The sequence below is a fragment of the Talpa europaea genome (genome assembly GCF_964194135.1).
Source record: "Talpa europaea genome assembly, chromosome: 8".
In the NCBI taxonomy this organism is placed as follows: Eukaryota; Metazoa; Chordata; class Mammalia; order Eulipotyphla; family Talpidae; genus Talpa; species Talpa europaea.
The window spans coordinates 60,640,801-60,656,276 of NC_140075.1; the positions used below are offsets into that span (position 1 = coordinate 60,640,801).

Below are 15,476 nucleotides of genomic sequence, written 5' to 3' on the forward strand. Positions count from 1 at the left end.
TAAAACAGAAGAAGGATAAGAAAAGTCCTAACTATAGGGAATGCTCACATCCCTGAAGAAGGACAGGTCAGCAAGGGACCAAATTCTCCCCTGGTCTTTTTATGTAGAAAGGCAAAACATCATATTTTGAAAAGAGGCTTTTCTCAGCCAAAGCAAATTAGACTTCTTTCTTTAAGCCTATTGATCTGAAGCTGTTCCAGAAAGAAAAAAAGAGATCAGGCCAGATGTTCAGCAGCAGCCAGAGTTGGACCCTACGTCACCAGAGTTCCGCGGGGAGGAGCTGGATCCCACCGATGTTGAAATACACTGTTGGGGACCAATCTTGATTCCATTTGCCTGCAAAAGAAGAGGTAAGAGATCCCTCTCAGTTCTCAATGCTGAAGTGGAAGAACAAGGGAGGATAAAAGGAGAATCATGATTTACATTTTCAGATACCACCTTGGCAGGTAATCGTGAGCCCTAGTTAGACTGTTGTGAAACAATAATCCATGGCTATAAGGATGTGATGACCAGTTGTGATATAAGGATTACTGATGATTAGTAGTGGCTTCTGTGCCCACTTTAAGATGACTGTTTTAAGTTTCATAGTTACATGCAGAATCAGGATGTGATTAAGAGTAGGAGAAGGCAAAAAGTAGATTTAACACAAAATTCTTTTTTTGCCCTGGAATTTGCTTTATAGAAATAACCCTGCTGAACAATTAAGAATCACACCTCCCCAATGCGCGGGAATAGTAAAAAAAAAAAAACAGGTTGAGAAGAAAACCTCCCATATTATATAAGCCTTTTAGATCCCTTATTAATAATCTCTAGGAGGGCCTCCCCGGTGGCACAGCGGTTGAGCGCTGGGTTGCGAAGCTGCCTGCAGCCTCTGCAGTGCCAGTTCGATTCCCAGCCGCTGGCGAGGGTCCCACATGGCACGCAGAGATCTCCTGCTGTGCCCGCTGCTCCCCTCAGCAGTGTATTTCGTCAGTCTGCCTGTTCTGTTCCCCGCTCTGGCTCTGGTGAATCCTCTCACCCTCCCACACTTCTGACTGTACCCAGTGCTTGAATAAATAAATAAATAAATCTTTTTTTTTTTTTTAAAAATAATCTCTAAGAATTATGGGTCTCAGACTTAAGAAAAAAAAAACAGAATGTGATGATAATTTTCTATGTAGCTACATAAAAAAAACAAGTTAAACTGGCATAGCTTCAAATAGTGTGATGTTAGATAGCAATGCTCACATTCTAGGCAGCTCTCTGTTTAAGACAAAGCAAAGGTAACTGACAGGCCCTCCCCACAACCCTCCTAGCCCCCCACACACACACTTTCTCACCTCATTGTGGATATCAAATAAACCCTGCTGGATCTTTCTATATATTTCTTTGGCTGTGTTAATGAAGGCCTAAAGGAAACACAAATCATATTATTAGGCTCAGGTTTAGGTAGAAAAATGAGGATAGCCAAATATAAATACTCCTATTTGGTTATCTAAGATGTATTAGGAACCATTAGAGAAGACAGTGAAAATACAGACGGCTCACCAAAGTTCCTCAAAAAAAAAAAAAAAAAATTGAGAGTAGTTTCAAAAGGAGAAAAGAGATTATATGGCATCTAGTACTGACCCAAAATGTTCCTAGCATTCTCTACAAATAAAACAAACATGCTCTCTTTGCCATTAGTCACTGAAGACACAGTCAACACCAGTATTGTGAATGACTACAGTAGAGGCCATTAGATCCTCCAATAAAGTGATTTACAAGTAACAGAGTCCTCTAATCCACTTACCAATTAATGTTACCCAGAGCAAAAGGAAAACCTTAGAAATAAATGTGAAAGAAAATAGGAGAATTCCCTTGAAGGGAGGACTTATGGTTACCATGACTACAGGATTTTTTCCTTATCCATGTCTTACAGGAAAAAAGAATGCTGAATAAAAGGACATAGCTAAGGTGTAGTCTATGAAGAGTTTTCCCTATTTTTTCCAAATAGTACCTCTTCAACATTGCAGGCTGTTTTGGCTGAAGTTTCCATGAATATAAGTCCATGTTCCCGAGCAAAGGCCTCTCCTTCTTCTCTCTTCACATCCCTGCGGGACTCTAAGTCACTGCAAGAGATTAATTGAGGGGCAGGGAGGAAACTAAAAAAAGATGGAAGTAAAAGAAGCAAGTCTCATTCTAAAAGAATCCCATAGCTGTTTCAAATGCCAGTTAATCCATAAGGTATGTAGCCTCTACACGATACTCTCCAGCACAGGGTTACTGATTTCTGTAGCCTCTTGGAAAATATTCTTCAGATTCATGACAGCTGCTGCATGGTTGAGGATTAAGCCTTACTCTACTACAGAGAAGGTTTATAAAGGGGTAGGCAAGCCCAGTTACTCAAAGCTTATGTTCTAGACTGCTTTTGTGAATGCAATACAATGAGAATTTAGGAAAGATGAAAAGAAATTTCCAGTGGCTAGAAGGTAGCAAAATCATAGATGTCCTATCCCATAGGGATGAGCACTCCTTCCTCTTTTACTGAAATCAACCCACAAGAAGGGAGTTAAGTGGAAATAAGGACACTGTTGCCTCGGGCCTCCCTGGTGGTACAAGGGGTTAAGTCTCAGCACTATAAAGCTCTCAGCAGCCACTGCAGCACCAGTTCTATCCCCAGCCAGGAAGTGAACCTGCATGGTGCACCAGACCTTTCCTGGTTCACCAGACCTTTCCTGGTTCACCTGCTGCTCCCCTCAGCAGTATATCTCAGTAGATCTCCCTGTTCCGCTCCCCACTCTGTCTCTGGTGAATCCTCTCACCCCCATGCCTCTGGCCTCTACCCCAGTTCTTGTATGAACTTTTTTTAAAAGATACATTTTATAAATGTATAAAATGTATAAAATGACAAAAGATAAAATGTATAAAATATATAAATCTTTTTTAAAAAGATTTGTTATTTATTTATGCAGTTCTTGTATGAATAAATAAAATAAATCTTTAAAAAAAAGATTTATTGGGCCTCCCCGGTGGCGCAGCAGTTGAGCGCTGGGTTGCGAAACTGCGCGCGGCCTCTGCGGCGCCGGTTCGATCCCCGGCTGCTCCCCGGCCACCAGAGGAGGGTCCCACATGGTGCGCAGACCTCTCCTGCCGCCCGCTGCTCCCCTCAGCAGTGTACTTCGGTCCTTCTGCCTGCTCTGCTCCCCGCTCTGGCTCTGGTGAATTCTCTCACCCTCCCGCGCTTCTGACTGTACCCAGTGCATGTATAAACAAAACAAACAAACAAACCAGCAAACAAATAAATAAAGCATGCCTCTATAAAAAAAAAAAAATTAAAAAAAAAATTAAAAAAAAATAAAATAAAAAAAAGATTTATTTATTTATGCATACAAGAGCTGGGGTGTAGGCCAGAGGTACAGCGGGGTGAGAGGATTCACCAGAGATAGAGTGGGGAGTGGAACAGGCAGATTGACTGAAATACACTGCTGAGGGGCGCAGCGGGCGAGTCAGGAGAGGTCTGCTGCGCCAGGTGGGTTGCTCCCTGGCCGGGGATAGAACTTGTGCTGCAGTGGCTGTGGACAGCTTCATAGGTTGTGTCTTAACCCCTTGTGCCACCAGGGAGGCCCCCAAATAAAATAAATCTTTGAAAAAAAAGAACACAGTTGCCTTAATTCTCATGTTTCTTTATTAACCTGTACAGTAGCAGCTTACTACCAAGGAAATGAAAGATTCAGAGAAAATGATATGGAGGAAAAAAGAGCCAAAGACTAAGAAAGGGAATAAAGTGGCACAAAAAGACATTACGAAAGATGGACAAAAGGCTGCAGAATAAGGTAAGGGTGATCTCTTTGAGTTTCACTTTTCAAATTCGAAGTTTTTGTTTGGGAGGTTTCAAGTTTTTCAACCATGGGAAAAAAATCAAGAGTAAGTCCATTAAAAGAACAACAAATCCACAATATGTCTAGTTTTTATTCTTCAGCTGTGTGAAGACCAGGGAAAAACTATTCATTTAAATGTCAACACTCCTAAATTTGTACCTCTAGCCCAGATGCTCCTCTAAGCTCCAGATCTCTTAGTCCATTTGTCTGTTCTTCATTTCCATTCCGATATATAAAAAGCAACTCAAACTTAGATCAAAATGGAACTTGATTATTTTCCCACTAACCTACTTCTGCCCCAGGCTTCTACGTCTCAGTAAATGGCACAAAGCAAAAATCAAGACACTATTATTAACATCATTTCCACTTTCATTTCAAATACTCAATCCACCCCAAAGTGAGGCACTTCCAAAACGTACCCTAAAAGCACCCTTTCCTCACTCTTTCCAGCATCATCACCCTAGTCCAACCCACTATTAGTTAGATTACTGCAAATGAACCTCCATTTCAACTCTTGCTTCCCTCCAGAATAACCTTTTACAATTTGATCAAGCCAGTTTTTTGATCAAGCCACTTTTCTACTTAAAACTGTCAGAATGGGGCCTCTCTGATGTCGAAAGGGATTAAGTCTCAGCATTATAAAGCTATCAGCAGCCACTATAGCTCGAGTTTGATTCCTGGCCAGGGAGCTAACCCACATGACATAGCAGACCTCTCCTATCTCACCTGCTGCTCCCCTCAGCAGTGTATTTCAATAGATGGGCCTGTTCTGCTCCCACTCTGTGTCTGGTGAATCCTTTCACCCCCTGCACTTCTGGCCTACACCCCAGTTCTTGTATGCATAAATAAATAAAATAAACCTTTAAAAAAAAAAAAAGATTTACTGAGACTGTAAGTGTGGTGAGGAGATGGAGAAATTGGAACCCCTGTGCACTGCTGGCAGGAATGTAAAATGGTGCAGCCTATGGAAAGCAGTATGACAGTACCTCAAAAAATCAAACATAATTATAAGATGCAGGAACTCCACTTTTGGGTATGTAACCAAACTGAACAGACATTTGTATACCCATGTTAATAGCAGCATTATACGCAATAGCAAAAGGTCAAAGCAAGCCAAGTGTCCATCAGTGGATGAATAGGTAAAAAAAAATGTGGTCACCACTTATGGTGAAACACTAGTCATCCTTAAAAAAGAAGGAAATCCTGGGCCTCCCCGGTGGCGCAGCAGTTGAGCGCTGGCTTGCGAAGCTGCCCGCAGCCTCTGCAGTGCCGGTTCAATCCCCGGCTGCTTCCCGGCCACCGGAGGAGGGTCCCACATGGTGCGCAGACCTCTCCTGCCGCCCGCTGCTCCCCTCAGCAGTGTACTTCGGTCCTTCTGCCTGCTCTGCTCCCCGCTCTGGCTCTGGTGAATTCTCTCACCCTCCCGCGCTTCTGACTGTACCCAGTGCATGTATAAACAAGAAAACAAACAAACAAACAAATAAATAAATAAATAACATGCCTCTATTTAAAAAAAAAAATAAATAAATAAATAAAAGAAGGAAATCCTGACACATGCTACAATAGGAATGAACTTTGAGGATATTATGATAAATGAAATAAGTCCATCATGAAAGGACAAATATTACATGATTCTACTAATACGAGGTGCCTAGAGTAGTCAAATTCATAGAGACAGAAAACAGATGGTTGCTAGGGACTGGTGGGCTGGGAAACTGGGGTTAGTATTCAATTGAAACAGAGTTTCAGTATGAGTAGATGAAAAAGTTTTGGGGATAGAGGGTAGAGATAGATGCAGAACAGTGTGAATGTACTTAATGCCTCAGAACTGTACACTTGAAAATGGTTAAAATGATAAATTTTATCATTTATATTTTATCACAAGAAAAAAATTCTTGTACTGAGACACCAAGAACACCATAAACTAAAAAAGCTTGGGAACCAAATGCGTCAGTGTTGACATAGGACTCCCATGATTCCTGGTTCTTATTATTTACACAAATAAAAATTTACCTCTTATTCCCAATTAGCATGATAACCATGTTGGAGCTAGAGTGTTGCCGGGCATCCTCTAACCAGGAGGTCAGGTGGTTGAAGGTTTCACGTCTAAGCAGAAAAGTTTAGAAAGGTGGTCAGGGGCCCATTTCAAAATGCTAAAGTAATTCCAAATGCATGATAAAGGAGTAAACTACATGTATAAAGAAAAATACTGAAGAGATCACTCTTATTTAGCATTCTTGCCAGAATCAGTAAGTAGAAAAGAAAAATATTTCAAGAACATAGGAAAAGTCTCCCACCCACGCACCAGATCTGACTCACCTTGTGATGTCGTACACCAGCAGGGCTCCCGCAGCTCCCCTGTAGTAGGAACGGGTGATAGAACGGAAGGATTCTTGCCCAGCCTTTCCCACCAACATAGCAACAAAAAATCCCAACAAAACCAGGTTATTTCCAGAGAACTGACTTGATCATATGCCACTCTAACACAAAGGCCTTAACTTCAGACAAGAATTATATTAAAATAAGAGAACTAGGGAAGTAAACATGACTGCCTCGGGAGAAACCCAAGTGGAAAACCATTATTTTTCAGTGGGAGTGCAATGGATAACTGGGGTGGACTGTCCATCAAACTGCTAAGTGTTGAGCATCACTGGCTCCAGTGACTACAGGCCAGTAGCACCCCACCATGCCAGTGAGAATCAGACATATTTTAAGATGGGAAAATGAAGATGTAGACATGGGGAAAAAAATGGCTTTCTCAGAGCATAATAATAATAACCCAAATGGGAAAAGTGAGACTCAAATGAGTAAGTTCAATAATTGGTCAAAAGTGATAAAGCCAGGCCTCCCTGGTGACGCAAGGAATTAAGTTCTGCACTATGAAGCAATCTGCAGCTTCTGCAGCATGAATTCGAATTCGATCCCCAGCTAAACAGGGAGCAACTCACATGGTACAGCAGACCTCTCCTGTCTTGCCCACTGCTCCCCTCAGTAGTATATTTCAGTCAGTCTGCCTTTTCTGTTTCCCACTCTGTCTCTGGTGGATCCTCTCACCCTCCGCATCTCTGGCCTGTACCCCAGCTCTTGTATGCTTAAATAAATAAATCTTTAAAAATTTTTTTAAAAAAGTGATAAAGCCTAGGGCCTTCCTGGTGCACACAGGTTGAAGTCTCAGTTCTATCAAGCTATTGCCAGCCACCGTGGCATGAGTTCCATCCTCTGTCAGGGAGCTTCCTACATGGCACAGCAGACCTCACCTGTCTTGCCTGCTGCTTCCCTCAGTAGTGTATTTCAGTAGATCAGCCTGTTCTGCTCCCCACTCTGTCTCTGGTGAATCGTCTCGCCCCCTGCACCTCTGGCCTATACCCCAGTTCTTGTATGCATAAATAAATAAAAAATAAATCTTGGGGGGGAAAAAGTGATAAAGCCTATAAATGTTGAATCTACAAATTAAACTCAGTACTTTCTAGTACAAAAATTTGTTCTCTTAGTCATTATGTCATATAAAATAAACCTGGGTTTGAAGGTGGGAAGAGAATTATGGTACATAAGGTTACTTTTCTAACACAAGAATTCCTTTCTACAGGAAGCATACAGTGTTTTAATGAGTTGCATGCCTGTTAGTATGTAAAAATCCAAAAATAATTTTAAAGAACTTTGTTGATAATTTTAATATTTTAAGATTTAAAATACACCTTTTTCTAAGAGCTCACTTAAAGTTTTATTTATTCTCTGACAATCTCATATTTTAAATTATTTGATTCCTGTTTTGCTTTTATCTCTTACTGAGTTTTCTCCTTTTCTGTTATTGGTGAAAACTCCTTCCTTCCCCTGGATTACTAGGAACTAAAAGGGAAAGTTTGAGAGGGGCCCACAAAATGGTTGAATTATATGACAGCGTTTCACTTAAGCAGTTGAAAACACTTCCTGTGAATCATCAGAAATTGCCAAAATAAAATCACTCTACTTCTTCATCTCAGTCCATTTCATGAACTAAAGTTTGTGAGCCAGGAAGTTAGAAAGAGCCATTCTACTTGGGCTGGTCTAATCAGTCCGAGGCATCCTTGTCTAGCCACAGGAAAAAAATCTGAAGCAGATATTTAGTAAGATGATGGTTTGATAAAGAGAATTTCAACAGCTTTCTAATTTCTCTCAAGTGGAACTGTATGTTATTGTTTCAAGATAAATTATTTGAAATATCAATTCCTACAAAATCAGATACACTCATTTCCTAAGAATCAAAATATACTCCCAAATAAAATACAATGAATTTGGGATTATTTAATCAACATTTTATATTAGCTACAATACAGAGACTTTTCATTTAGCATGGTTATTTGGGCAACAATGTATAGAGAATGAACAAAGGTAAAAACTAATATGGTTCTCTAAATACTCGTCAATAATCAAAATGGTAACAACAAAATCTTTGAAAAACTTTGAATAACTTAAAGTCTCTTTAAAAATACTCTTGGGCCTCCCTGGTGACGCAGCAGGTTGAGTGCAGCGTTGTGGGGCTGACCACAGCCTCTGCAGTGTGGGTTCCATCCCAGCCGGCCAGGGAGATGCCCACATGACGTGGCAGACCTCTCCTGTCTCGCCCACTGCTCCCCTCAGCAGTGCTTTCTGTCCGTTTGCCTGTTCTGCTCCCCCCTGTCTCTGGTGAATCCTCTCACCCTCCTGCACCTCTGGCCTGTAAGCCAGCTCTTGTATAAATAAAATAAATCTTTAAAAAAAAAAAGAGAGAGAGAATCCTTATAAATAAATAAATAAATAAACAAATAAAAATACTCTTCATGGGGCCTTCCTATTGGCCTAGGAGTTAAGTCTCAGCGCTCTCACCACTATGGCCTGAGTTCAATCTTAGGCCAGGGAGCTAACCCACATATGGCACAGCAGACCTCTCCTGTCTCGCCCACTGCTCCCCTCAGCAGTGTAGTTCAGTAAAGTTGCCTGTTCTGCTCACAACTCTGCCTTTGATGAATCCTTTCACCACCACCTTAACACATACCTTTGGTCTATACCCCATTTCTTCTACACAAAAATGAAAAAAAATAAATAAGAAAAAAAATACCCTTCATGGAAATCCCTAAACATTTTCATGTACAATGGCTCTGGGAATGGGTGAGGGTCAACAAAGTGGAATGCTGAGGTGGGTAAGCAATGAGCAGCAGATCAGGGCTCATGAGAGAGATGATCAGGTTTATCCAGAGAGTGGTAGACAAAACAGATACTACATTATAGGTAGGAATCTTAAAATAAATAGAAAATCCCAGTATTCTGAGACCTATGTGATTCAACAAAGATTAGTCTGAATTCAAAATAATTATTAAGAGAGAGCAGAAAGGAACTAAGCTAGTTTCTGTCAACAGAGCAGTGGCTCTTGACTTTCTTAGTTACGATCCATCCAGGACTCATTACCACCTAAGCTAAAAAAGAAGGAAAAAAATCCCAGCAAGCCAACACTTAGACATTCTCATGACCATGACCATACCACTGACTGACAGCTATAAGGTCTCCTGGCATCAAAACATCAATTTTTGGAAATGGTAGAGGTTTAAGTAAAAGGCGGAATCTAGTTAATAATATTAAACTTGATACTTACATGTGCTTCACTCTGTGTCCCCTCCTCAAAATGTGTCCTGTGGCTTTGAGGGGGTCAAATCTCCCTCGTGAGAAATACAAACCCAGGGAGTAATAAAAGGAGACATGGTCTCACTCATATGTGGAATATAGGGAAACCAAGCAAAAGGTCAGGAAAAAGTCAAAACTAGCAGGCTGACCACAGAGCTGAGGCCTACAGCAAAGGAGAGGGTAGAAGAGGGAGCAAAATAGGGGAGGGCAGAATACAAGGGAATGTGGTGGTAGTTCATGGGTGATAAGGTGGCAGGAGAACTATGGAGACTACAATGAGAAGAAAAAATTCAATAAAAACTAACTAACTAGGGCCTCCCTGGTGGCGCAGCGGTTGAGCGCTGGGTTGCGAAGCTGCCCGCAGCCTCTTCAGCGCCGGTTTGATCCCCGGCTGCTCCCCGGCCACCAGAGGAGGGTCCCACATGGCGCGCAGACCTCTCCTGCCGCCCGCTGCTCCCCTCAGCAGTGTACTTCGGTCCTTCTGCCTTCTCTGCTCCCCGCTCTGGCTCTGGTGAATTCTCTCACCCTCCCTCCCACACCTCTGACTGTACCCAGTGCATGTATAAACAAAACAAACAAACAAACCAGCAAACAAATAAATAAAGCATGCCTCTATTTAAAAAATAAATAAATAAATAAATAAATAAAACTAACTAACTAACTAACTAAATAAATAAATAAATAAATAAATGGAGAGTTGTAATACCTACTTGGGTTAATAGTGACAAAGAACTGTAGGCCCCAAGAATAAAAGAAGGGATTAGTGATAGTTGTTTAAGAAATATATTCTCGGGCCTCCCCGGTGGCGCAGCGGTTGAGCGCTGGGTTGCGAAGCCGCCCACAGCCTCTGCAGCGACAGTTCGATCCCCAGCTGCTCCCAGGCCACCGGAGGAGGGTCCCACATGGGGCAAAGACCTCTCCTGCCGCCCGCTGCTCCCCTCAGCAGTGTATTTCGTCACTCTGCCTGTTCTGCTCTCCGCTCTGGCTCTGGTGAATCCTCTCACCCTCCTGCGCCTCTGACTGTACCCAATGCTTGTATAAATAAATAAATAAATCTTAAAAAAAAAAAAAAGAAATATATTCTCTTAATTTTGGCAACAGGCATAGAATAATACCTCTTAGGCTTTATTGGAAGGAAAAGGCTAGAGAAAAGCTGATCAAATGAAGCAAGTTTGAAGTTTTAGAGGCATCTAGTTGGTCCTACCACTATTAGAGATGTGAAATGATTTACGTTCATGTTATAAGATGGTGAGGTGCAAAATCTGATCAGAAGGACAAGTGGGGGGCCTCCCTGGTGGCACAAGGGGTTAAGCACAGCACTGTGAAGCTGTCTGCAGTCTCTGCAGCACAAGCTCGATCCCTGGCCAGCCAGGGAGCTACCCACATGGCACAGTAGACATCCCCTGACTCGCCTGCTGCTATCCTCAGCAGTGTACTTCAGTCTGCCTGTTCTGTTCCCCACTCTCTCTGGTGAATCCTCTCACTTCCTGCACCTCTGGCCTGTACCCCAGGTCTTGTATGCATAAATAAATAAATCTTAAAAAAAAAAAAAAGAAGGCAAATGCTTATTCAAATGCTTGGAAATACAACCAACAAATGCACAGAAGAATATCGTGCTTGTAAACAGCATCTGATCAATTAGTTCATCCAAAAATGGCAACCATGTTGGGGACCACCAGAAAAGGACCCGGTGCAAAAAGGCCCTACAGCAGTAAGTAACTGCTTTTAAGATAGACATCTATATGTGTTGGGGGAGGGAAGGAGAAGGAGAAAAAAGAAAAATTATGTATAAATCAGATATACGAGTTTCACTTCTCCATTCTGAGAATAAACAGAATCAAATAAGAAGCAAAAACAGGAAGAGATTTTAGGTGAATATTAGCAATATTGCTAGCTCCCTTTAACTCAGAAAACTAGGATGTTTTTCTTAGAGGAAAGAAAAGAAAAACCAAGTGGGATACTGCCTATAAGGACAATTTACCTGGATGAAACAAAATTACACTGTCAGGCTAAATTTTGGCATTTATCAAAGTTTAAAATATGCATAAACTTTTGGGCCTCCCCGGTGGCGCAGCGGTTGAGCGCTGGGTTGCGAAGCTGCCTGCGGCCTCTGCGGCGCCGGTTCGATCCCCGGCTGCTCCCCGGCCACCGGAGGAGGATCCCACATGGTGCGCAGACCTCTCCTGCCACCCGCTGCTCCCCTCAGCAGTGTACTTCAGTCCCTCTGCTTGCTCTGCTCCCCACTCTGGCTCTGGTGAATTCTCTCACCCTCCCGCGCTTCTGACTGTACCCAGCGCATGTATAAACAAAACAAACAAACAAATATAATAAATAAATAAAAACATGCCTCTATAAAAAAAAAAAAGTTTTAAAAAAAAAATAAATAAAAAAAATAAAATAAAATATGCATAAACTTTAACTCAGAATTTCCATTTCTGGGCAGCTATTCCACAGAAATTCACAAACATTTACATAAACATATAGTAAATAAGAATGTTCAATGAAATTTTGCCATGGTGAAAAACTGGAAACTACCTTTCCCCAAGGGAGAAGAAGTAAATAAATTATGGTATAGACAGTCTATGATCCTGTGCAGTGATTAAAGGGATGACGTAGATTTACCTATATCTACATTTAAGTCTCCAAAACAAATCCTTAAATAAAAACCCAAGTCACACAGCTAGGTCTACTATGACACAATTCTATAATGCAAAAACTAATAAAAACAAAACCATTATCATATATTTGTACATTTTTACATTTATGTATCTACATGCAGAGAAAAAGTCTGAAAGTATTAATAGTGGTTTATTCTGGTAAAGCAGAAACTAAGATTGGAAAAAAGAGATATTTAGATGTGTAAAGGGGACATTCACTTTTTATTCTATTCATTTTGATTTTTTGTTTTTATTTTCACTAGAACAAACTCATATATTACCTGGAGAATTTAAAAGAAAAAAATAATTTGTAACTAAAACAGATGGAAGTGAAAACTTCCCTACATCTTTAATTTTATTCCTCCCCTATTCTCGTTACCATTAGTCCCATCCTCAGTACTGTTCCCCTGAATTAGCCTTTACTATTATATTTGCATAATGACCAGGGACTAATTATTTTGTCCTCTCTCACCGTATCCCAGATTTGCAGTTTGATTTGTTTTCCATCAATGTTGACCATGCGGGCCCCAAACTCCACACCTGTCAGTGAAGACCGAGAGAAAAAACATGATACTCATGAACAAGAGCTATGTTGAATGAGAAGTTCTTGCTTTCCCTCAGTGTACTAATATGACTCATCCTCACTCAGTGCCACTAAGTCCATTACTGCTGCCTAATAGCTCCATTTAACTGTGTATTCTTACGGTTTCATTTGCCTTCTAGAATTAAGAACTGTGTCCTAGGTGATAATGACTTCAGGAATGTAACCAAAAGGCAGATATGGGGATGAAACTAATTAAGAGTCAAGTAGAAAAGGTGAATACATTTTTAGCAATGTTAGTTAATGCACAACTTTGATTAGGTAACATTCAATTTTGTAACTTTTTTAAAACAGCTAAAGATTTTGAAACTATTTCTTAACATTTTTCTCAGTCCCTGACCCTCTATATGCAACAATAGTCCTTTCTTTTACAAAGTAGAACTTTTTGTTTGAGGAAAGAACCCACCTAAGAAATGGGTTCGCAAGAATGATACACTTCAGATAATAGATACACTTCCAATAATTCCCAGAGCTCACTGGGAAATAGCCTCTCATAGGAGTATGGAATCTGACAGTCTTAACAAAGGTTTTAGTTTAATGGCATTCATCTTCTTTCAAGGCAATGTCAGGCCAAAACTTAAAAATTGAAGGTCACTTACATTACAAATACTTTATTGTAAATCAGACAATTTGTCCTATTTCCTATTTTTATACAGTACTTTACACATAGTATAGGGAATTCTGATTTCCAAATAAGAAAGCACACTAACCTAGCTTCCACTAAAGAGGTGATCTGCACCCATAAAGTGCCCCAAGCACAATATATCTGGAATATCCCTCTCAACACTAAGGTACTGCAGTGAATAAGAAAGATATAAAAATTATTTCTTACAACTCTAGATTGCCTCATCAAAAATAGTGAAAGCTACTGAAAAAAGCCACTATTTTTTCTTTCTGATCAGCAGGAATTGAATTCCACTGGGAAAAATTTAAAAAACTTTATCTTCTTTATGCAACTTCATCTAGTTATCATTCAAAACTCCTATATTTTGCACACATTTTCTACCTAACTGCCTTATTTATCTTGGTACAGAAAATTGAAGTCAGAAAAAATGCAGCCCATTTTAGACTCTAGTTGAAAACACAATTGCTTCATTCTTCACTTTAAAACTTGTCATTTGCTCCCTTCACCTTCAGGTATTTCAAAACTTGGTACCTAATTTATTCTCTAATTTATTCTCTTGCTACTTCAAACTCAAACTTCACTTCAAACTCCTTGCTCCAGTCACAGTAAGTTGCTATCAGTTTTTCAAAAGTGGCCTGACCCCTGACATTGCTGAGCCTCTGCACATTTATTCTCTCTCGCACTTTTTCCACATCTCTAAAACTTTTGCCTAACTCCTACTCATTCTTCAATTTTCAGCGTCTCCTGATAAAGATGGCAGCCTCAGCTTTCCTTCTGCAATAGGAATTTACTTTCTGCACGCAGTCTCAGATTCTGTCTGTATATTGGAAGACAGTAAGCTACTTAGGGCAAGCACAATATTTACTTTGTTAAGCATTGTATTATTAGCATCTATCACAGTTTGGTATTCACTTAATACTCATTTACCAAAAATATTTCCTGTTAATGCTGTCCTTTTACTCATGTCTAAACCCACTAGAAAGCTGACTCTGAAAAAGTACTTTGGGAGGAATAATACCTTCAACTTTCATAAAGACAGGACTAGAAAGTGGCACTATGTTAAGAGTGGGAGCCAAGTATTTTATTCAGAAACTGTATTTTCATGGAAAGGTTTTTTATGTATTTATTATCTGGGCTGGGGTTATGCATTTATAGGGAAGAGGCAGCAGGCCATTCTTTATCACAAATGTATGGGACATGTTTATACTTTGCAGGATCACCAGTGTGTTTTTGGAGCGTTCTAATACTGTTCTTTAAAAGGAAAGTTAGTATTTTCATCTATCTTTTCATTCTAAATCTGGGATCACCCTTCAATTTGCATCCTCCTCTCACACACAAGAATTCATTCGTGTGTGATGATGGTTTTGAAAAACATATATTTAGCATTGTTACCGCGATGTTTAGAGAGTTTTTGAAAAATTATTTATGCTGTCATGAGATTTTCCATAAACATATAAATGGCATTTGGTGACCCCCCCCAAAAAAAATTCCTAATACATACTACACGCTCATCTCTTAAATTACCTCTTAATTATTTACTCCCCATTGCAGTTCTTTCCAAGTATAGCATTTTCTAGTCACACCTCATTTAATATACTTTCGGATTAGTTTAAAAGTAGCGAGAAGAAACTTTCCTTCGCACACTGAAGGCTGCTAACTTTCCATGTAAACTAGTCAGTTTTTTTTTATAACTAGTCAGATGCACTTACCTATGGTGAGGTCGTGGACAGGCTGGAACCGCTTGTCTGTGAACTGCAGAAGGAGACATGACTTCCCCACACCTGAAAGAGGAGGACGAGACTCTAGGAATCACACCCTCCAGGAACAGCCTTCAGTCCCGGCGTCCGGATTAGGGAAAGGGAACCCGGAGCCCCGCCCCCGGCCGCCCCGCCCCCGAACGTTCTTCACGAAATCGCCCAGCCCACTAACAGAGCCCCGCCCCCACGACCCGATTTGGGGACTTCGGATCTCCGCTCCAGCGATGAGGACAGTCGCGGCGGGTTACCTGTGTCCCCGATGATGATGTACTTGAAGAGATAAGCATAAGTCATGGTCCCGTTTCCTCTAGATTCCGGGTCCGCCCGACTTCACGTACCACCTGCCCCTCTAGCCACTCAGTC

General features: G+C 40.8%; 1 protein-coding gene across 2 annotated transcripts; it reads right to left on the reverse strand.

Moving 5' to 3' along the window:
* Positions 1–228: 228 nt before the first annotated feature.
* RAB2B (RAB2B, member RAS oncogene family) lies at positions 229–15,407 on the reverse strand (the record flags this gene model as incomplete). Of its 2 annotated transcripts, XM_084239766.1 has the most annotated exons (8): positions 229–336; positions 1,320–1,388; positions 1,979–2,090; positions 5,853–5,945; positions 6,159–6,241; positions 12,603–12,670; positions 15,066–15,137; positions 15,362–15,407. In XM_084239766.1, the coding sequence occupies 8 exons, from the start codon at positions 15,405–15,407 to the stop codon at positions 229–231; spliced, it is 651 nt and encodes a 216-aa protein (XP_084095892.1). The 2 variants fall into 2 exon arrangements, with proteins under 2 accessions (XP_084095892.1, XP_084095893.1); XM_084239767.1 differs by lacking the exon at positions 15,066–15,137.
* Between the last annotated feature and the right edge of the window lie 69 nt (positions 15,408–15,476).